General features: G+C 48.5%; 1 protein-coding gene across 9 annotated transcripts in view; it reads right to left on the bottom strand.

Moving 5' to 3' along the window:
• Positions 1 to 1271: 1271 nt before the first annotated feature.
• LOC142051361 (uncharacterized) overlaps positions 1272 to 23362 on the bottom strand; it is a 196622-nt gene continuing 174531 nt past the window's right edge. Inside the window, exons 1-5 of one of the 9 annotated variants that reach the window (XM_075080506.1) lie at positions 23175 to 23362; positions 20759 to 20865; positions 15490 to 15568; positions 1540 to 1597; positions 1272 to 1318 (exon numbers count right to left, since the gene is read on the bottom strand). In XM_075080506.1, the coding sequence (XP_074936607.1) occupies positions 1566 to 1597; positions 15490 to 15568; positions 20759 to 20865; positions 23175 to 23328 (372 nt within the window). In that variant the 5' untranslated portion in view covers positions 23329 to 23362 and the 3' untranslated portion in view covers positions 1272 to 1318; positions 1540 to 1565. Of the gene's footprint in view, positions 1319 to 1539; positions 1598 to 12208; positions 15569 to 15768; positions 15999 to 17393; positions 17519 to 17894; positions 18029 to 19482; positions 19588 to 20758; positions 20866 to 23174 lie in introns of those variants that run through there. The other 8 variants (XM_075080505.1, XR_012658440.1, XR_012658443.1 and 5 more) reach the window with 8 other exon arrangements.

The raw sequence follows: 23362 nt of genomic DNA on the forward strand, positions 1-23362 counted from the left end.
TACTAACGCTGCCGAGGCACCTGCCTGGCTCCTAAAGAACAAAGACAGCAACCGAGACCCGGGGAAGGTCGGAGACACCCAACACGAAACACACACACTGCACAATAACGCACACAGCCTGGAACCGCCCTGCCCGGCACACGTTCCCGTCACATTGAAGAGGAACCCGCTCCTTTTCCCTGCTCTCAAAGGGGACCGCTTCCCGGACAGCCCGCTCCGCTGCACCATCCTTAAAACCCCTGCCTCCCCCAACCCCTTCCCCAGCACCGTTGCCTCAACTTAGCTTTCAAGGGGCCGAGAGTCTCAGTCCACCCATCCTTCAGAAGAACAAGCGCACGGTCAGCCCACTGCATCGGTCCTCCACGGGCCAGGTGCCTTTTCATCACCTAAACAAAAACAACAACAATACACACACAGCAGCCCTGTCAGCCGGCATCCCATCACTCCACAAGGACCCACCCCCGCAACGCCCCCCACCTCACGCGCGCCCGGCTGCTCCGCTCACCCGGCTGCTCTGTGCCCGTTCCGGACGAGGACGAACGCCATCCCCTGCGGCCCCTAGAGATACCACAGGGCACACAAAGTTACCGTCGCTCCGCCAAAAAAGGAAGAACGAACCACACCAGCCCCGCGCCCCTCCCCTCTGCGACCCAGCTCACCTCAAACGCGCGTCCAGGCCCAAAGGCAGCCGGCGCACAACCTGCAAAACCAGAGACAAACGCTTCAACTGAGTGGCCGTACGACACCTTGCTCTCAAACAGCCGCCTGGCCTTCAAGCCCCTCACCTCTCGGACCTCTCGTCGGCACGCGGCGTCTCCCCTCCGAAGCCTGCGTGCGGCACCTGCAAGAACCCAAGCAAAAAAGGACCCGCTCGGGTGCTGCGGGAGTCTCAGGATACCCGCACAAACACCCCCCCCCCACCCCAGACATCTCAGACACGCACCTTTTCCTCGACAGCTCACCTGCCCGGCCTCCATCAGATCCGGTTGCCGTCTTGAGGCTCGCCCGCCACCTGCAAGAGCCAAACGCACGTTGCTCGCAACCACCTGCGACGCGACCCCTCAGGACGAATCGCTACGCTTCAGCCCACCCGTCACCGCTCACCATAGCCTTCTCTGAAGTCTCATCACCACATTGTGTCTCTCCCGCAAAGCCTACATGGAACGTGCAAAAACTTAAGAAAGAAGATACATGCTACGATATTACCCAGAACAGCAACCTACCCACGCCGAATCCCATTCTCACACATCTTTTCTTTGACAGGTTGCCTGCCCAGCCTCTGTCAGTTCCAGCTGCCACTTTGAGGCTCACCCATTATCTGTAACACACAAGTAACAGAGGTCACTTTTACCTTCGCTATCAACACAACACCTCAGAAAGAACTGCTACTTCAGCACACCAATCACCTAGCTCAACTCCCCTCCTGTGTCCAGCTCACACTTGGCTCATTCCTTACTGCCTTCTAACTCCCCAAAACACACTGCAGAGTCATTCAGCCATCAGTCACATGTTCCTTCTATATACCACACACCGTCCTACCTTCTTACAGGATTTCCTCGGCTTTCCTATGTCACCCTGAACAACTCCTCCTCTGCCTCTGGAAAAAAAGGACATGGTAGAAGTCACCTGGATGCACAGAAATAGCTTAAATGATCCATAGGTCTTGCTCTCATGTAGGAATACCATGTAGAGCCCAACTACCACCTGCCATTAAAGGACATACGTTAACTCAAGCATTACACCCTATACACGTACAAACCTGAAGACCGTTAGCATGTACTCTCAGCTAGCACTCTAGCTGCCAGCTACAGTCATCTTCTTAACATCTACAAAATACTACTAAAGTTACTGACCTTTCCCATTGCTTTTGGCTATTGGCTCTGCACAAGCCTACACAGGGTTTTACAGAAGTCTATTGATATTAACTATACACTTGTATTGCTCTTCTTTTCTTAAAGAAACTGCATATATAAATTCCCATACATAAATGCATACAGAACACTCACCCTAACCCCAACCACATCTTATCAATACCCTTAACAGTTAATGTCAACACCTTCTAGATTACGCAAGAGAGTTTATGAAAATAATTTTGATTCAATAGAGAATTCCAATAATAAAAAGAAACATACTCAAAACTAAAAAGAAAAAAATAACAGAACAACATACTATCAAGCCATCTTACCACACCTGAACCTCCAATGCAGTATTAAATAAGGAAAAACATATAAGTTTAGACACAAATGATCTTTCAAATTTAAATGCCACCAACCCTTATTGAGTTCTAAAAGCCTTACCTCTCACAAGCATCTGCATGTCTTTAAATATCAAAACATACCTATCCAAAAATATTTAAACAGCTCAAAACTTACAATTAAGTACAGGAACACCAAAGCACCCACACTGGAGAAAGCCAGGAGGGAAGGGAGCTCCCTCACCAGAGGCTGTGGCTCATATACCCCGGGCCCTGCCCACCAACCTTCCCACAATCACCTGGGAAAGGGGAGGGGTGAACCACCACAGGGTATAAAGGCAGCTGAAGGAACAGCAGGGAGTTTTCTCAAGTGCTTTATGTTAACAGCATGGAAAAAGACAAAAAGAGTGGTTCTTACTGTAATTGTACTACTATTTGTTTTTCTTCACCTACATGTATTGCATCAGCAATGTGGCCAGGTAAGAAATTAAACTTCATTTTCCTAGGATGTATACAGGGAAAAACCATGTCTTACTAATTTATATAGAAGAGCACCTCCTGGATTATAATAGCACTATTATGACCATTAGTTGTATGTTTTACTTTTCTGTAAAACAGAAGAGTTATACAATTATGGTTCATTTCTAGCAAAACCACACATACTATCTACATACTAGCAGAGCTATAGTCTAGATATGACTGAATGGCAAAGTGAATTAAATCTCTGGTTCAAATGAAATTATTTTCTATAAATCACTGATAATTCAGAGTAATTTTGACACTCTGATTTCCTTAAGAGACTGATAGCAGTCTCAAAAGACAAAAATTTAAAAAGGGAAATACAGGAACGGTATCAAAAGTTATATGAAGTGTCCTAATGAGCATATAAGCAGCTAAATAAAGAATAAAAGGGGAAGTGTAATAAAAACTCATTGAGACATGTGTTGCTAAAAATAGATCCAGGCTATTGATTCTCCAAGAATCTCAAGAGAAGATCAGAGCCACCCGTAGATATTTTTGGGGTACCAGATAGCAAAGAGAAACATACTATAAGACAGAAAACAAATTAATTACTGCGGAGTACAAAGATGGCTTTAGGAAAGGTTCTGGCAGAACAAGAGGCGTTGTCACAGGGATAGGAATAGTTTGTAATGGACCAGAGAAACTAAAGCAGTGGTGAGAATGCAGGAAGCTCAAAAGGGAATTGACCAAACTAACAGATATTCTCGGGGGAGCTGGAACGGGGGGCGGCAAAGAATTGAGGAAAGAAAAAAGTGATCGGGGTAACAGATACCGACTCAGGAATAGAGCTGGAGGGTAAAGAGGAGTGAAAAGTGCCCTTCTGAGCTAGAACAGGGCCCTGGGCTATCTCTATGAGGGGATGTCTCGTGGGAACTCAGCAAATGGAGCAGAGGAGTCCCGAGGGAGCCCAAGACACCAAAGCAGCCTTGGAGCTGGAGCCTGAGGAGAGTCTAGGAAAGGACTGTGACTAGGATAGAAGATGTCCTGAGGAAGGCAGAGAGACAGAAAAGTATTTGGGGATGTGACAATTACATCCAGAGGGCATCTGAGCTCAGTAAACGCAACATGAGAAAGCCAGGGAACAAATAGAGGCACAAACAGAAGGAAGAAAGGACAGAATGACTGCTGTGCGCAGCATATACAGACTCAGAAAATCTTCAGATGGTGAGAGAGGGGTGTGAGTGCCACGGCAAAGCTAAAAGTGCGCAGAATGTGACCTCAAAGGGGCCGGTAGGTGTTGCGGCGCCCTGAGGGGTCCTGGGTGAGGCGCAGAGACAAAAGAATGCTCTGGGAAAGGAGGATACAGTCTGGAGGGGTGTGACCAGATTACAGATCTCCTCAGGAGCTGGGGACCGGCTGGAGGTACCGTAGTCAGCAGACGGTATGCTAAGAGCGCTCCGAGGCACAAGCAAACCCGAAGACTGGGTTCAGAGATAACAAGGGAAGACCAAAGCCTGCTACTGAGCTAAAACAGGGTTGTGGGACGAAAAGGGGCTCTCTGGACACACGGTGACTGGGAGCGGAGGGGTCACAAAAGGCTCGCGGGATAAGAGATTGAAAAGGAGAGTAAATGCTACCAAAATGCTGTGGAGCACAGGGAAGGTCTCGGGAGGCATCCTAGATGGCATAGAAAAGAAAAAGATTGCTCTTTTTTGGGAACAGATGTCTTGGAGAGGTGCGATTGTGACAACAATGTGCTGCTGGGGAACGTCTAAGGCGGTGAGGTAAAAGGCCTATGAGGTAAAAGATGACATTTTAAAAGCTGCGACACTAACAAAAGACAAGAAATTATTCAAGTGTTAATACAGCCAATGGATAACATTAGGCAGAGGAGTTAAAAACTGATAGTAAAGAAATAGGGAAAAACATAGAACACCAAAGGCCAAGTGACTTGGAGATGTAGGGGAAAAAAAAAATCAAGTGCGGGATGTTAGAAAAACAAAGAGAAAAATGAAAAGACGGACAGGAAACTGAAACGGGAGCGGAAAGAAAGTTAAAATGCAGCAGTACTAATGAAAGACAAGAAATAATTCTGAGAAACAGCAAAGGGAATAAAAGTAGACAGAACATTTAGGAAGCAAGAGATTAGGAAAAGGAAGGGCAAAAATAGATAGGGACAGCCATCTAAAAGAGACAGCAAATTTTAAAAGCTGTGACGCTAAGGGAAGAGAAGAAATAATTTTAAAGAGACAGCAAAGGGAGAAAAATTGGCATAGAAAAGGTTTAAAAAGCAAGGGGGATTATGGAACTAAAGATAAAATTTAAAACATAGGGACAGCAAACGGATGAAGAAAACTGGTGAAGTGATGGTGTTAAGGGAAGACATATACTTGAAAGAAAACAGAGCAAAATAAGCACAGGAAACGGGCTAAAGGAAGAAATCTAAAAAGTGTCAGGGATTAGGGAAACCTAGAGCAAACTATTAATAATAGGGATGGAAAATAGAAAAATATTATAACAGCAAAGGTACTGCTACTAAGGACAAGAAATAACTAAAACAAAGACACCAGATAAAATTGTACAAAATTTTAGAGGAAAATACGATTCAAGAAATGAGGGAAAAAATTAAAAATAGCAACGGTCAAGTAAAATGGAAATGTAGAAATTAAGTGGAAAAAGCAAGGTCATTAGTGAAATAGAAGAAATAACTTTTTGAACTTCCAAAGGAATGAGAGTTAACTTATAAATAACATTTAAAAAGGAAGGGCTTGTAGGGAAATAAAAGAAAAAATTAAAACAGAGACTGTAACCTAGAAGGGAGGTAGAAAGGAAATGGAAAAAGCAAGGGCGCTAAAGAGAGATGAGAAATAATTTTGCAAAGACAGCAAAGAGAACTGAGGTTGCTGTAGAAAGAAAGCCTAGCCAGCAGTGCGTATTAGGAAATAAAGACAATCTTATGCAATAAGGACAGTGACCCAAAACAGACGTGAAAAGGAAATGTAAAAAGCGAGAGCGCTATGAAAAATAATTGAGAAGTAACACCGGCGAACGAGACAAAAGTAGGAAAGTTTAAAAGCCGAGGGATTAAGAGACAATAACAACTAAAAAATAGTAATAGAAATAAAACACAGACATAAAATTTTAAAAGCGATGGTGCTAAGGAAAGAGCTGAAAATGAACAAATGACCACAGTAAAGGTGATAATAGTACACAAAAAGAACACGATAAACGCAAGGGTGGTTAGGGTACCACTGGAAAAAAATTAAAAGGGATTGAATAAGGAGTTCATCTATCTCAAAGGGGGAAAAGCATTCTTCCTTGGGAATTTGCAGGGCTCGGGGAGGCGGCTTTAAGGGAGACTTGGAGGGGAAGGGATATAGCCAGGCTCGCTAAAGAAGAGCCTAGGGGCGGCGTGCCGAGCTCGAGGGTGAAATCAATATCCCACCTTGAGCAGGTCTACCCCAATGCACACAGCATAGATGCCGTAAGGCAGGAGATAGAAGCTGTTGTGCAGCGGGATAGCTTTGATTTTCTTGCCATCGCAGACATCGCAGAATCATAGAACATTCTGGGTCGGAAGGGACCCACGAGGATTAGAGTCCAACTCCTTTCCCTGCACAGGACAGCCCCAAATTCACCCCATGCCTCTGATGGTGTTGCCCTAGTGCTACTTGATTATTGTCAGGCTTGGCGCTGTGCCTGCTTCCCTGGGGAGCCTGTTCCGTGGCCCTCTGAGTGAAAAAACTTTTCCTAATACCCACCCTAAACCTCCCCTGGACCATCCTCCTGCTGTTCCCTCAGGTCCTATTGTTGGTCACCGGAGAAAAATGATCGGCGCCTGTGCCTCCTCCACCCCTTGTGAGGAAGCTGCAGACTGAGATGAGGTCTCCCTGTCTCTAGGCTTAATAAACCAAGTGACTTTAGCTGCTCCTAGTACGGTTTCTCACCAGATGCGGTGGGATGCCTCGTACAATTCGAGTGCTGCGATGGATGGCTCTAATCTCTTACGAAGGGTTAGGCAAGGAAGGAGATGTGGTGGGGTGGCTCTGTACGTTAGGTAGTGTTTTGGTTGTAGAGAGCTCAATGATTGGGAGGATGAGGTTGACGGCTTATGGTTAAGGATGAGGGGAAAGGCCAACGAGGCAGCTATCCAGCTGGGGGTCTGCTGTAGACCACCTGACTGCAATGAAGAAGTAGCTGAAGAATTCTACAGGCAGCTGGCAGAACTCTCCCAGTTGCTACCCCTTATTCTCATGGGGCACTTGAACTTACCAGATGTCTGCTGGAAAGAAAACGCAGCAGAGGAAACTGTCTAGGAGGTTCATGGAGCACGTGGAAGGTAACTTCCTGATGCAGCTGGTAAATGAGCCTACTGGGGAGGTGCCTCGACTGACCTGCTCTTTAGAAACAGAAGGACCGGTGGGAGATGTGGGGGTTGGAAGCCATTTTGCACCTAGCAACTGCACCCTGATAGAATTCCTGATGCCTGGCAAAATAAGGAAGGGGGGGCTGGCAAAATATATACTGTGGACTTGCGGAGGGCAGGCTTTGGACTCTTTGGGACACTGGTTGAAAGGGTTCCTTGGGATGAAGTCCTGAAGGGCTAAGGGGTCCTGGAAGGCTGGACGTTGAAGAAGGAAATCTGGAAGGTGCAGAACCAGGTTGTCCCTGTGTGCAGTAAGACAAACGGGCAGGAAGATGACAGGCCTGGCTGAACAGAGAGCTTTTGTGGTGGCTCGGGGGGGCAGGGAAAGGAGAGTTTACTGCTTTTGAAGAATGGGTAGGCAAGTCAGGAACAGAACACAGAGCTTGTTATGCAAACCAGGAAGGCAAAAGCCCAGCTAGAACTCAACTGGCCACTGTTATTAGAGATGACAAAACATGCTTTTACATATATGCTAACAGAAAGAGAGCCAAAGAGACTCTCCAGCCTCTACTGGGGGCCGGGGTGGGGAATGCTGCCACTGAGGACTAGACTGAGGTACTTGAGGCCTTCTTGGCCTCAGTCTCTAGTAGACTGGCTGTTTATCACCAGGGTAGTAATGGTTCACCTTCAGTGCGCTCACCAGGCATGTACAGGATGACCAGGGGATCAGGCCCAGACACCGCAGGTTCTGCCTGACCAACCCAGTCTTCTTCTATGACCAGGTGACCCACCTAGTGGATGAGGGAAGGGCCGTGGATGTTATCTACCTGTACTTCAGTAAAGCCTTTGACACTGTCTCCCACAGCATTCTCCTGGAGAAGCTGGTGGTTCCTAGCTTGGACAGGTGTACTCCTTGAGTACAAAACTAGCTGGATGGCTGAGCCCAAAGAGTAGTGGTGACAGAGGTTAAACCAAATTTGTGGCTGGTCATGAGCGCTGTTCCCCAGGGGTCAACTTTAGGACTAGTCTTGTTCCATGTCTATATCAATGCTCTGAATGAGGGGACAGTGTGCCTTCAGTAAGTTTGCAGATGATACCAAGTTGGGCGGGAGTGTTCATCTGCTCGAGGGTAGGAAGGCTCTGCAGAGGGATCTGGACAGGCTGGACCCATGGCCTGACGTCAACTCTATGAGAATTAACAAGGCTGAGTGCCGGGTCCTGTGCTCGGGTCACAACGACCCCATGCAATGCTACAGGCTTGGGGAAGAGCGACTGGAAAACTGTGCGGCAGAGAAGGACCCGGGGGTGCCGGTTGACAGCCGGCTGAACGTGAGGCGGCGGTCTGCCTGGGTTGGCAAGGAGGCCAATGGGGTCCTGCCTTGTATCAGAAATAGCGTGGCCAGCAGGAGTAGGGAAGTGATCGTACCCCTGACTTGGCACTGGTGAGGCCGCACCTTGAGTATTGTGTTCCCTTTCTGGCCCTTCAGGACAAAAAGGACATTGAGTAGTTGGAGTATGTCCAGAGAAGGGCAACAAAGCTTGGGGAAGGGTCTGGAAAACAAGTCTTATGAAGAGCGGCTGAGGGAACTGGGGTTGTTTAAGTCTGCAGAAGAGGAGGCTCAGAGGAGGTTGTAGTAAACTGGGTGTAGGTTCCTTTTCCCAACGAGCTAGCGATTGGACAAGAGGAAATGGTGTCGAGTTCCATCAGGGAATGATCAGAGAGGGTATTAGGAAAAATTTCTTTACCCAAAGAGTCGTCAGGTATTGGAACAGGCTGTCCAGAGAGGTGGGGCAGTTGCCCTCCGTGGAGGCGTTCAAAAGATGCGTATACGTGGCGCTGTAGGAGGCACCGTAGTGTTGGGTTGATGATTGGACTCAATGATACCACAGGCCTTTTCCAACCTTATTAACTCTATTAAAAAAAAAGTCACCTTGATAAAATATTTTAAAAGCAATGGGGTGCATGAGCAACAAATAACCCTTAAAATTAGGGATTGGCAGCTTCGTAAAACTAAACCTAGAAAGAGAATTTTAAAAGCAATGGAGTAAGGGTCAGACAGGAAAAAGTAAGAAATAGGGACCGCAAACTAAATCAATGAAGACAAACAAAATTGGAAAAGTGATTTAGTTGAGGACAGGCAGGAAGAAACAAACGTGGACGCGGAACTGAACGTAGACAGACAGCGCAAATGTAAAAATCAACGGGGTTCTGGCCATGTGGGTAGAAGTTAAATATCAAGAGAGGGAGACAGATAGATGGCCACAGAGAAAGGATGTAGGAAGAGCAAGCCGGGGCAGAGCAGAGTCAGTCACTGAAATGGAGATAGGTCGCTGGGTAGAGGCAGACCTAGAAATGCAATTTTTACAAGTAATAGGGAAGAAAAAAATAGCAGGAGTGGAGCCAGAAAAGGAGAGGTATAGAAAGGACACATAGAAGGCGATGGGGTGCAGGGCAGTGTTGGCAGAAGACCAAAAAGCTTTGGTGAGCTGTGCAGCCTGAGAAGGAGACAGAGGCAGGGACAGGCAAGGAGGCAGACAGACACTGGGAAAAGCATAGCAGGGATAGGCCCAGATGCATGGGAGGAGCTGTGCGACTCACTGCAGCTCCTGTTGTGGGCAGGACACCTTCACAGCCCTGAGGTTTCTCTCTCTCCCTCTGCCCCTTCCCCCTCCACAGTGCTGGCTGCCCAAACCATGCCCCTCCCGGAGCAGGAGGCGGGTGCCCCGAGACTCCTCTCCGACCGTGTTTCCTGGACACACGGGGGCCAACGCACATAGCCAACAGAGCTGCTGATATCCTGTTACCTTGTGCTGGCGGCGTGCTCTGGCCGGGATGGATCCTTCCTTGCTCAACGACACGCTGTTCCTTGCTGGAGGCACCTGCCTGTGGAACACCCTTCCTTTCACTCCTCAGCCAGCTCCTGCAGGCAGGAGTGTCCAGGCAGCCCTCTCCCCAGCTAGAGCCCCTTGGCACAGCAGGGCCAGCCCTGTCCTCAGACTCACCGGCTGCATCCAACAGCACATCATCTTCTCCCTTGGACCCAGCTGCAGCCACTCACCCCGAAGCCCAGGGGCTGCAAACGCATCTGGGAATGCGCAGGAAGCAGCGAAGCCTTGTCCCTTCACACGCGTCAGATATGGTTGCAGTGAGCTGGCTACCAGGGTCAGCACCCAAAAGCAGTGTGACAGAGGAAAAAGAATAAATAGGGAGGAAGGACAGAGGAAAGAGCTGGAACAAGGCACATGGGAACCAGAAACAAAGAGGTGAAGCGTACAGGGCAGAACTGGCAAAAGAGCAACAACTTTTGGGGCACCAGAGAGGTAGGTGGACCAGAATCGGGGATTTGGGGGTGTATTAGTGCTGTGGCAGCAGCTCTCGCTCTGCAAGCGCAGCCCTGCAGGAGCAAGTCACCAACTGGGAGGATGGGCCCTGACTTGGAGCGGAAAAGGGATAAGGGGCAGCTTTAGAAAGCGCTTTTATAACTTCAGTACGTATGAAGGGGGGGGTTGAGCTTCTGAAACCGTTCTATAAATAGTGTTTTTCTTAGTGTTGTAAAAACCCTATATAGCAGATATTTTAACACTGAAGTATCTACCTAAATATATGTATATTCAGGGAATACATAGATGTTTTATAACTTAGTGTAAACAGATATTATCTATTGTGACTATATCTATATACATCTATAGAATATTTATGCATCTATTTAGACATACCGATCAACACTTTTATCAGAACTTCTATTTAGCTATCTGTTTAAACTTACATATATCATCACTAATTTTACACTTCTCTATTTAGACTGAGATATCTACTTATCTCTATACCTGTTTACACTTATTTTATTATCTTTATTTAGATTACATAGAATATCTAACAGAAGGGTTGGACTAGATGATCCCTGAGAACCTTCCAACCTGTGACCCTGCGGTAGGCTTATTATAGAACACACACTAAATTCAGATAGCTTTATCCAGGCAGACGACTTCTTATATATTTTGAAAACCAATATTAACTTATAAATAAAGAAAAAACTTTATATTTTTTATATTCCAAGTTCTTTGTACTATACAGTAGGTAAAAAGTTTATTTTAAAGTAGAAACATGTACAGGCTCTTAAAATATAAAAAACTTGTATAGACATAATTTTTTTGTGCATTTTAAACTCTATATAGAGGAAGGAATTCAAAATAGAAAAAAAACCCTTTTCCTTTATTGCAATGTCACACACCCATACTTATAGTTTATAATATGTAATAATCCCCCCACGACTCTTTGGGGAGGGACCCCCCATTACACCCCCATCTGTAACAGGTTAGCAGGATTCCTATGCACAAAATTCACCCAACATATGATATTTCAAAAGCACAACAGTATTTATTGCTCTGTTAGAGCCTTGCAGAAGCAGTTACTAGCATATTGTTTTCCCCTCATCGGAGTCTGACCAACCTGACCATGCCCGAGACACCGCCGAGCAGGAGGGTGACCATGAGCAAGGTCATCATGGAGAAGGGAGGTAGGCGTGGCACCTTCAGGGTGTCCCCTGTGGTTCCCAGAGCGTGCTCTGTCTCCCCCCCGCTCTGCTTTGAGACGCCCCTTTTTATACCCTCAGCAGATTCAAGGCAAAAGTACTGCCTAGACGTTGCTGCACGCGTGGCCGGCACATGCAACAAGGCCTGCCGGGTACATGCTCTGCCAGCTAACGGCGGTTCTGGGTTGCAACAACATATTGTGCAATGACATTCCTCCCGCTTCCCCCCTTGGAGGTTGCGTTCTCACAGCTGTGTTCAGCTTGTGATTCTTCCACTGTGGCCCTACACTGACCACCATCTAAAATCCCTCACGCACCATCCCCCCTCACCTGCTGCTCTGCTGCATCATTTCCCCACCCATAGTGACATTAGTGTGCCCCGAGTAACAGGAAGCAAGCATGGGTGGGGACGTATTTACTGAGCATACCGAGATGCTTTCATCAAGATGTTGGAAAAACAAAAATCTAACTATATGTCACCATATTAAAAAAATGGGAGCAGATGAAAATACAAACTGTTGTCAGCCTAAGGCATAGTCTATCAGTTCAGTCAAAGGAGGTTTCTAAGTAAATGAATCAGCTTGAAACACAACATATCCTTTACAGCTTAAGTGAGTAGAACACTTAAAAAACTATTAACAGCTATTTATACTAAAAATCTGACCAAAATGGTACCACACTAAACATTCTTGCTGGTGTTAGAAAAAGCCTCATCCCTTCCTTACGGCACTGCCGCAGGGAGATAACCCTATGAGACTGCAGGGCAATGCTATAGCGTACCAAGAACCTATGCTTACCGATTCACCACCACAGCTACAGCTCTTTCACTGCTGCTGCTGCACATCATGCTTACTCAATGAAGCCCAAAGTGTCAAACCTAAAGGAGTAAAATCAGGGGAACACAGCTGCCCTTCTGAAGGCAGGCTGCTTGGGGTGATGGGGGCAGCTGTGCGTCAGGGCACAGGGCAGCCAGGCAGACCAGATGCCAGTGGCTGACCTGCAAAGGAGTTGTGCACTGCTGAGCCTTGGCCTTCATTGGCTTGTCAGCACCTCGCCTCGCCTCTGCACTGCCAGGACCCTGCTCTGCTCATCCTGCATAAGCACAAGGCTTCAGCGAGCACAGAACAGGAGGCCAGGGTAAGTGAGGGCATGTCACCAAGAAAAAACCCACACAGGAGAAAACCTCATGCAGGAGGCCCATTTCAGTGGAAGGGAGGGCACAGACACATGGAGAGGAAGGGTGGGGGAGGAGACAGACACTGCTGGATGGGGGAATGTCTGGGCAGACACTCCATGGGGAACATGCATGGGGATGACTGACACCAGGGGGCCCCCCAGGATAATCCACAACGGGCAACTCACCTGGGATAACCTGCAGATGATGATCCGCTCCAGATAACTGACCCACTGCGGAGAATCCATTCCAGACAAGCCCCAGAAATGCCCTTCCAAATGCAGGTGTTTCACACCTAGTAATCCCCAAAACAGGATTTTCATAGTTTTTTTTTTTATAGGGTTGGGTTGGTCAATTATTGCTTTGGAGGGTTTTTTTTTTATCTTTGGGTTGTGTTGTTTTCCATTTTGCTGGGTTTCTTGGGGATTTGTGTTTTGAGTCCTTTTTTTTTTAATAATATAAAAATTGGGGGTTTTTTTTCAAAAACATTGTATAAAGTGGGGGGGTTTGTGTTTTTGAACCACAAGAATTGCTGATTTTCAGTTTATGTTTTGTGGATGAGAGTGGCTGGTCCATGGGTTTTCTTCATTTGGAGTTTTTTGTAGGTTTTTTTTTTTGTGGTGTGTGTTTGTTTTGTCACTCCCCAGCCCACCTACCTGATGTGCGGAAAGCGGACTCCACAATCTGTAAGATTGTGAAGTAGGTATGTTTATTCAGTGCTGGGCAGCACGGGGGGTAGTCCCACCAAAGTCATGCGCACCTGTGTGATAGTTTGTCTTCCATTTATATAGTAAAGCATTACAGATACATACAATTTCCCAATACGCCTATAGATATGCATGACCTTTCCCCACGTCGTATTAAAATTAGCCAAAAAAGTAGTTTCCATAAATCTTTCCCAACTGAGCTTGCGCAGTGCCTCCTCGTGGTGGTGATCGGGGGTAGTAAAGATGAAGGCTGCTGGCTCCTCTTCATCACCGCTAGTAACCTTTTGGTTTTGCGCAGACTCAGTTATCTCTTGACACTTGTCCAAACTACTGTTTTACCTGGTTCTTTAGACAATTTTCCATCCTTCTCAGGAATTTGTCCTTCGCAAGTGGATTCCAGGCCTCCTTGCTAATTATTTTACACAGCGGCTAGACAAGCGTTCCGCAACAATTAACTTTCAGCTGGATAAGCATTCAGAGATAGAACAGTTAACTTCTGGTTTTGCATCTTAAGAGCCCCTTCCCCCTTTCATAGCCCCCAGCCATTTTCTTGCTTTCCAGCTGCACAAATCCACCTGGAGTTGACTCTTCCAGTTTGCTTTGGTTCCACCACCCCCCACCACTGCAGACCCAGACTCAAAAGGTTTGGGGTTCTTTTGTACCCTGGCAGCAGCTCCCACTCCGCATATGCGGCCCCATAGGGGAAAATCCCCATTTGGGGGAATCAGGCCCACACTGGGATAGGAAAAGGAGAAGGCGAGAGGGGCAGCATTTGAAAGCACATTTGTGTCTTCAGTTGATGGGGGGAGTTGAGGGGCGTTGTCCAATTTATAAATCCTATGTATAAATAGGGTTTCTTTGCATTTTAAAAACCTTATATAGCATAGACATTTACACTTATGTGTGTACTTACACATCCATATGCTTATGGAATACATATATTTTACACATATCTATTTAGACTATTTACACTTACACAGAATAGCTATTTCCACATACCTGTTTAGACTTACATATCAATACATACATAGAACACCTATTTAGACTAGCTATCTGCTTACTTATACTTTTCTGACACTTGAATCTTTTTCAACTTCTCTATTTAGACATCTACTTAGACTATGTAATACACAGTAAGTGTAGATGCTCGCTCTAGTCAGACTTCCTTCTATTTTGAATTCCTTCATAAATCCTTTTTCTTCATTTTAAACGCCTTTATTTTTTATTTTAAATATATGTAGACAGGCGAGTTACTTTTGTATTTTAAAATCCCGTATCTCAATGTAGAATTCTTTCTATCCTAAAATCCCTTTATACATCTATAAAGTAATAATACTTTTCAATATATATAAAATAAGAGGTTTTCTCTAATTCAGTGCCTCACACCCACGTTTGCTTCTTAAAATATTTTTCTTAATAGCCCCCTGAATTTTCTGGCATTTTTGGGCTGCAACCCCCCTTTTTGAGGGGGGGGAACCCCTAGATGACCCACACACACTGACCTGCTCCTCTGATGCATTATCAGCTCCCCCATTGACACTGGGGTGCCCTGCATGACATCATCACCCGCCCAGGACTCCCCCTATTTTATTATAGTAAGGTTGGACTAGGTGATCCCTGAGGTCCCTTCCAACCTAAGAATCTGTGATTCAACCCCAAGAAGGGCACTAAACAAGGGAATCTGCTCCAACCTGCAGCTCATTAATAGTGTCATTTACAAAGGTACACACACCCACCCCACCCACCCCCCCAAAAAAGGGGAGCTCTGCTAATATCTAAAAGGTGGGGCAGCCCCCCCAGCCCCTGTCCGCAGGCTGGCGGCCACCCCAGAGCGGAGCGGGAGCGTGCCAGAGGACAGTGTCACATCTCTCTCAGGCTCTGCTCGGCCATGCTCCCACTCTGTTACCGCTCTGGGACGGGCTCCCTGGGGCAACAAACAGCCCCGGTCCCTGGGGGCCCCGACTCTCCCCTCCAGGCAGCCCTTGCGGCCGCACCTGCGGGGCACCTGCTGGAGACAGAGCCGGGAGCCTCCAGGCAGAGGGATGGCCCCTTACCTTCACCACGCTTAACGACCAGCAGGCAAACCCGGGCCGGGGGGCATCTCTTGAGCATCACGAGACACTTAGAAGACATCTGAAAAACAGAAATCCCAAACTATATTTCAGCACGTTAATAAAATAGCACAGAAGAAAATGGAGGAGCTCAGTCAGCCTAAGGGATAGGAAGGAAATTGAGCCGCAGCAAGATCCTAGGCAAACAGGTCATCTCAAAACACAACACATCCTTTAAAAGCTAGAGTGATTGAAACACTTGAAAACAGTATTAAGACTAACCGATACCATTTTGAACAGATTCTTCGCGTAACACTGAACGCTCTGGCTGGTGCTGGAAAACGTCTCATCCCTTCCTTACGGCACCGCTGCGGGGAGATAACCCCGTGAGGCTGCGGGGCAAAGTTGTACCGGAACCTCCGCTTACAGATCCACCGCAGCAGCTACAGCCCTCGCCCTGCCGCCGCACGTCTTGCTGCCTGGCTCCACGAAGCCTGAAGTGAAGCGTCAAACTTGAAAGAGTAACGTAAAAAATTAAGAATAAGTCTCAGTAATTCACTTTGTGCTGAGAAGGCGGGCGCGTGTTTACGCACATCCAATATGAGCGTCTAGGCTCTAAAAGCTTTCCATTTTCCTTCTGCGTTCATTTAACTCGCACAGCCGTTCACGCCCGCCATAAGATTATCTATCTCCAAAATACACAGCAGCAACGTGACTGGGGGGTTTTGGCGTGTTACGGAGTCGGGAGGGACGTCCGCCCGGCTGCCCCGCCCAAGAGGTGCTGCTGAACTGCCAGGGAAACGCGCGTTGAAAGCGAGACTGAAATAAAATACTTAAGAGCGCTCCCTCAAAATACCGGCAGGAAACCCCCCCGCCCCCCAACATTCAGTCGCCCCTCATTAAATATTCACAACAAATACCTACCTGCGCTTAAGTACACCTAACAAATCGTACCCTACATCTGCTTGGCAGTTACAGCTGAAACAGCGCAAGTCACGTCGTAAATCAGACACTGTTAGCTTTTTTTAAACTTTCATTTATGACAGAAGAATCGGTGCGTGAAGAGATCCCCGATACGGTTTTACTTTTTTGGGGGAAAAAAATACCACAACAAAAAAAACACGCAAATCAAATCCCCAGTGTTGCAATACACGGGGCTACCAAGAAGGACCGGCAGACCTGCTAATGCGTTCGGCTGTACCGAAGCATACAGGGGAACCGTATTTTTATGGTATCTCGACTGTTACAACTGGGAACCCAAGCACTACCAATGCCATCAACATCTGGAGTATGTGCTGTGCTTGGATCTCCGCAAGGACCATTGATTTTTTTATCTTAAAAAAAAAAAGCAATACTTTGCAAGTCTTGTGCTGATGAGTTCTACTGACAAAGACATTGTCTCTGAGATGCACTCTGATGGCAAGTTCATAGAATGCAACCTCACTGAATAAGAAATATCTCAATTTTATAAAATCTCTTCCTAACAAAAGTCACACTGCGGGGCTTTCAGATGGGCCAGATTATGAATCCTTTCACAACAAGAAACACACCAGCTAACCAGGATATTCTCGCAGTGGCCAGGTGCCTCTTCATCACGTGGAAAAAAAATAAAAAAAAAAAACAAAAAACCCAAAAAACACCAGGGCCAGCAATAAGTATCACACAGGTCAACACAGATCTCTACCAGAGCACCCCCCTCATCAAAACGAACATGCCCATCGGCTCACCTGCTCTGCACAGATTCCAGCATCACACCCCGCTTCCGTCATCGCTTGTGGCACCAAATGTATGAACACACAGTAAACTACCGTTACGCTCGTGAGAAATCACCGCCCCGTGACTTCCTCATTACTACCCAGCTCACTTCTAATGCTCATACGCCGTTCCAAAGACGGCCCACGTGTTACCTACAAAACTGAAGAGCTCGACGACGGACCACAGCATTCTCTGGTCTTAGATGCTGGCCACTGCCCCACCTTCTCAGACCTCTCATAGGCATGCGGCAGCACCGCTCCGAGCCTGCCAGCGGCACCTGCAAAAAGCCAAGCGAAAAGGCACCTCCTGAGATGCTGCCCGATGCCACAGCCTGCCCGCACCAATCCCCGTCTTGCACCCCTTTCCCTCGACAGCCTCCCACCCAGCCTACGTCACTTCCAGGTGCCGTGTTCAGCTCGCCCGCCGTCCGTAACACCCGAACAACGCGCGTTGCTTATAACTTCCCCAGCAACACAACACCTCAGAAGAGCTGCTACTTCAGCCCACCAATCACCTCTCGCCTTGCTCGACTTGCCTCCTTTGCTCATTGCTACGCTACTTCAAACCCGAAACAAAAGACAAACGCAAGGAGCAACGGAGTCATAGAGCCATCGGTCACATCTTCCCTCTATATACACCACGCACCGACTCACCCGCTTACATCGGTCCCCTCAGTTCCCCTCCGTCGCCCTGCACGACTCGTCCCTCGGCATCTCCAAAACCAATACCAAACAAGTCGCCTGGTTGCACAGCAGTACCTTAACGGTTCCTGAAGACCGACTATAACCTGCCATTAAAACAAACATATGACATCAAACATGAAGCCCTACGCACGTACAAGCTTGAACACCCTGCAGAGGTAATCTGCTCAGCTGAACTCTAGCTGCCTCTCCCAGATAGCCACGGTCACGGCCTCCGAGCCCACAAAACGGTCCTCGCCCGCTGAGGAGGGCCACTCAATCTGAGATGACGGTACGACCTTTTCCCCCAACAGCCTTGGCACAGCAACAGATGAACCCTAACCTCTCATCGCTGTGCCACCTACCCGACTCTACACGGCCAACAAGGCGGTCCGAGACAAACTCAAACGCACACACCAATGCTATGAGAAACACTACAAACTGCGCACCTCCGAGACGAGAGAACGCTCTCGGCAAACACAGAGACAACTGGACGGAAGAGCTCGTCCAGCAACAAGACCTGCAGAACCCTGACAGTGACGCAAGGAGGCCCTAACGCGATCCAAAAAGATTAGAAGAGCGTCAGGGCCCGTGACAAGAAGTTCCTCTCAAAACTGAGAGGGAGGAGGCACAAGAAGCCCAGCTACAAGACCTAAGAATGTAAGGATGCAGGAAAGAAATCACGCTCCCTGAAAACAGACAGCGACAGAGCAGAGCTGTTCACGCATCTGGGAACGACGCCGCAGACAACAACTGCCCAGAAACTCCTCAAACATCAGAGCGATCCACGCTTTAAACTGTAACGCAAAAAGAAGCACCCGATGGGCGCCGGCCCCACAATTAGAACCTTGCCAGCCCCTAGGGATAGCGCTGTGCTCCTGAGAGCAAAGAGAACAAAGTCACCAGCCCCATGCGCCCCCTCACTGCGACCCAGCTCGCCTGAAATGCTCCTCAAATAGCCTTCAGTCGCATCTTCCCTTTAATCCTGCACACGGACCCGCCGCCTTAGTGTGCTCTACTCAGCTCTGCTCTGTCACCCTGCACAGCTCCATCTTCATCCTCTGCAAGAACAGCATGATAGAACAAGTCACCTGGACGCACAGCAACAGCTTAACCATTCCACAGGTCTTGCTTCCACGTAGGAATACCATCTAGAGCCCAACTACTGCATGCCATTAAAGGAAATACCTTCAATCAAATGCTAAGCCCCACGCACGTACAAGCTTGAACAGCTGAGAGGTGCCCTCTGCTCAGCTAGCACTCTAGCTGCCTCTCCCAGACAGCTACGGTCATCCCCTCGGCACCCACAAAACGCCCCGGAAATTACCGTCCTCGCCCGCTGCCAACGGCCACTCGCTCCGACGAGGGTTGTACGGGCGTTGCCAAAACAGTCTATGCATATTAACATTAACCATATACTCTTATTGCTATTCTTTCCCCCGCTCTACCATTGCTACACCCCCAGGCGGAGCAGCTCTGACACAGGCATCGACGTGCACGGACCGACACCGCTCACAAATACTACAAGCGAAGCGATCGAGGCACCTAAGAAAACTCTCACCGAGACGACGGACTTCCGGCCCAGAGATGCCACCGGGCGAGAAGATCTATACGGCAGCGAGGAAGAAGCTATAGCATCCGCAGAGAAGTCACGTACCATCATCACCTGCGATGAAACCATATACCCACAACTAGGACGATGCACGAGCGACAAGCCACTCTTAAAGACCTCAGAACGTACAGGTGCAGGGAACAGGTCCCAGAAAAGGGCCCTGCGTATTCAGACTGCTCTTCAGCAGCAGTACTGAGGCCGCCTTAATCACCGCCGCAAAAAGATGACCTTCTATAAAGGTCTAATATTTCAGACACAAGACAAATCTATGCAGTAGACTTAAAATGCGAGAAAGGAAGCTCTCGGTTACCATTATGCCGATGAGCCAGGGCTTGCAAAACCCTCAATATTGCTACCTAGGTGCCTGCTCAGCACGGAGAACAACAGACACATCGAGACCCAAGTACAGTAAGGAACAGACTACAAAATCCACACAACAGCACAAGCACAGGCAGGAACTCCCCTGCCTGGCAGATGCTTCTGTTTTGCAGAAAGGACACCACAACCTCCCTCGGCCCAAACGTGTCCGGTCTCTGAACGGTACCCTCCACTGATTTTACAACCCTTGCCTGCCCCACCTGCGCTTCCCCCAACCGACCGGCCACCTGCACAAAGACAGCATCGGCCCCTCAGCTTCCCTTCCAAATCCGGGGGCTCAAAAGCCATCCTTTAAGAAGGCCACACAGGCTATGTAGGATGGGGCTGTGGTCACACGGATACTCTTCATCTCCAAATGTGCGGTGCCATCACTCAGTGTCACACCACTCAACGCCGGCCACTTCCGCAACAACAGCCTCCTCGGAAGCGCCGTGAACTTCCGCTCCCCCACGCTCTAATGAGGCTGGATGTCGTGGCCGCCGCCACCTACGGTGCCTAGAGAACCAGAGAGACAAGGCGACCCCTGCGCCTGGAAGCGGCCGCCCGCTCACAAACAATTCCACACCTCAAAAATAACAGCTGCTACGGCTCCCTGTTCATTGCTCACCTTGCCCAACGAGCTCGGGGCAGACATCCCGCTTTGCATATAGTTTTGTGAGTCCCTTCATTAACTAGTCACATAGGTGCTCGCACTGCACGACCCCTCCGTTGTCACGTGCTGACCTACCTTCTCACGATGCTCTGTTCGCCCCCTCCCTCCCGTGTCCGGCTCCCTGCCATGCATCTCCACCAACAGCCACATTCCAGACTCATCCTTTCCCCTGCCATGCCAACACGGTTCCCTCACCTCCCGATCCGTGCCTCCCGGGTCAGTGGCCGCGTCAGGCGCCTGCTCACGTACTCGGTCCGTCCCCGATGGCTGGGGAACCGTCACCTTCAATGCTGGGCCCACTTCTGGGGAAATACGGAGAGGCACACAGATATTAGACACTGCTTTCCAAAAGCAAGAGCTCACCACGCAAAACAAACAAATCCTTTTGACTGACTTGTTCGGCAACACAGAGACCCCAAAGGCAGAAATCCCAGACGAGTGACCTCACAGCCTGCCCCGTCACAGCACACGACGCCATCTGCTCGCCTTTGCTGTCACGCCTCACTCAATTGTCCTGCTTAACCCTAGACCTATTACTTGAGCTGCAAGAAAAAGTCAAACCACGCAACACACAAAAATTACAGTTCGTGTCAGATGACTCAAGCACAGGCGGACACCGATAGGGCAAATGCCAAAAGCAATACGGGAAGCAAACGGGCATGGCTGGTGTAGTGACACACACTCCCTTTGTAGGTAACTCACTCCTGAGCGACTCCATGAACAGCTGGGTGGAGAACCTCTCGGCAGACAGCACGCTCGAGTGGCCGCGCTGACACATACGGGGAAGGAGACTGGGCTACCGGAGGCTGCTTGCACACAGAACGCGGCCATTAGCTAACACTTAAACACCCCTTTCCCAACCATCCCCCGGTACCAAGACTTCAAAAACCCCTCCTCTCCTCCTGAACTGTTAGGGAAGGAACCTCACTCCTTCCCGACAGCTCCTGCCCTGTATTTGCACCCCTAAAGCCCCTCTGTCAGCCGCTCCTCGGGAGCCGCCCTTCCCACCTCTGCCCCGCGTTCTGCGAGCACCTCCCACCTTCCGGCTTCCCGCAGACTCTGTGCTCTCTACAGGCCCACAAAATAACGGAAGCCCTGATGCTTATAATCTACGAGGGACCTGCCGCAAGCTGCAGAGGTTCTCGGGACAACGTGGTACTCTGCGGGCGATCGGGAAAGGCGACGAGCAGTTCCGTAACCCGACACACACTATGCATTACGCCCCTGCTGCTTTCTGAAGGAAGGCTAGAGCTCCATATACAGACACGTACAACACGCTCACCCTAACCCCTACCGCAGCATCTCACCATCAGTCCTATTGAGAGATAACGTCAACAACTTGCACAACACACAGGCAAAACCGGTGGAAAAAATATAAGCTTCTACCTTCAGTCAAGTCAAAATTCCTGGAAAACAAGACAAAACAAACAAAAAACCTACCACACACAAAAAAACCCAACAAACCACAAACAAAAAAACCCAGACAAAACCATAACACCCCCACAAAACCAAATAATCCAAAACACACTATTAGACCATCTTGCTACCCCTGAACACCCAACAAAAACTTACTGACCCAAGGGAAAACAAAAGCTCGTACAAGTGTACTTCCTAATATATATCTGCTGCTCAACTTTGACTGCTCCTTAATCTCTTACCTCAACCAGAAACCTCCCCATCTCTGAATGTCAAAACACACCTACCCAAAGAGCTTAGACAGCTCAAAACCTGCAACCAACTCAAGGAACAGTACCAGAGAAGCCCAGGAGCAGAATGAGCCTCCTGAAAAAAGGCTGGGGCTCATCTACCCCAGCGGAATGGCAAAGCAGAACGAAATCTTTTAAGAACCCCTTCTCAAAAAATATCTCTGGTTATAAAGTCAATCATTTATTGTAAAGCCATCAACCATTCGGAGTCACCTCAACGCTCTCTCTCGCTCAGTCCCTTAACAGAACTAGATCAGTCTCAAAGGACAAAAAACACGAAAAGAAACGTGGAAATACACAAGCGTATCGGGAACCGTATGAAGCAGCTAAATTAACACCTCAGTAGCTGGGGCAAAACTAAATTGTAAAGGACAACAAAAAAACACCCCAGGAGACACATGGATAAAAACAGATGAAGGCTCTCTCTTCTCGCAGAAGCTCAAGAAGAGACCTGAGCCAACGGTACACAGCTCTGGGGTATCGGATACCGAAAAGAAACATACTCGAGACAGAAAACAGACTGCTGCGGAGCACAAAGGTGGCTTTGGCAAAGGTTCTGCCGGGACAAGAGTCACAGTTACAGGGAACGGACAGCGGCCGGCAGGGGAAACGCCGTCGGCGTGGAGGGGCCAGCGGGGGAAATGCCGCCCTCAGCTAACGCTGCGCTATCAAGCCTTAAGCGAAAACTGCAGAGTAGTTACAGGAGACGGGCATAAGATGGATGCTGAATATCACTTGATGGTCACAAAATCTCATGGGGATGGGCACCACGTAGCCTCACGGACACCCCTTAGACCCAAACGCTTAACGAAAGACGCTTCTTGCCAAAACACAAGCTCGACGAGGAAAAGCCAAAGCTGATGCGGGGGCAACTACTAAAATCTCAGTACGTGAGCAGGCATTACTTAAGATGGTGCGGTGGTTCTGCCGGGTCCGTCCAACCTGAGCAACGGGTTCTAACGCCTGTCCAGCAGCGTCCATGATCTCTCTCACGGCCTCCCACATCATAGACACCTCCCCTGCCCGGGACCGCGTTTTCCATGTCCCACCCCTCCCCATCCCCGCAATGAAAATCAAACACAACAAATACGCA

Source organism: Phalacrocorax aristotelis, unplaced genomic scaffold (genome assembly GCF_949628215.1).
Source record: "Phalacrocorax aristotelis unplaced genomic scaffold, bGulAri2.1 scaffold_60, whole genome shotgun sequence".
In the NCBI taxonomy this organism is placed as follows: domain Eukaryota; kingdom Metazoa; phylum Chordata; class Aves; order Suliformes; family Phalacrocoracidae; genus Phalacrocorax; species Phalacrocorax aristotelis.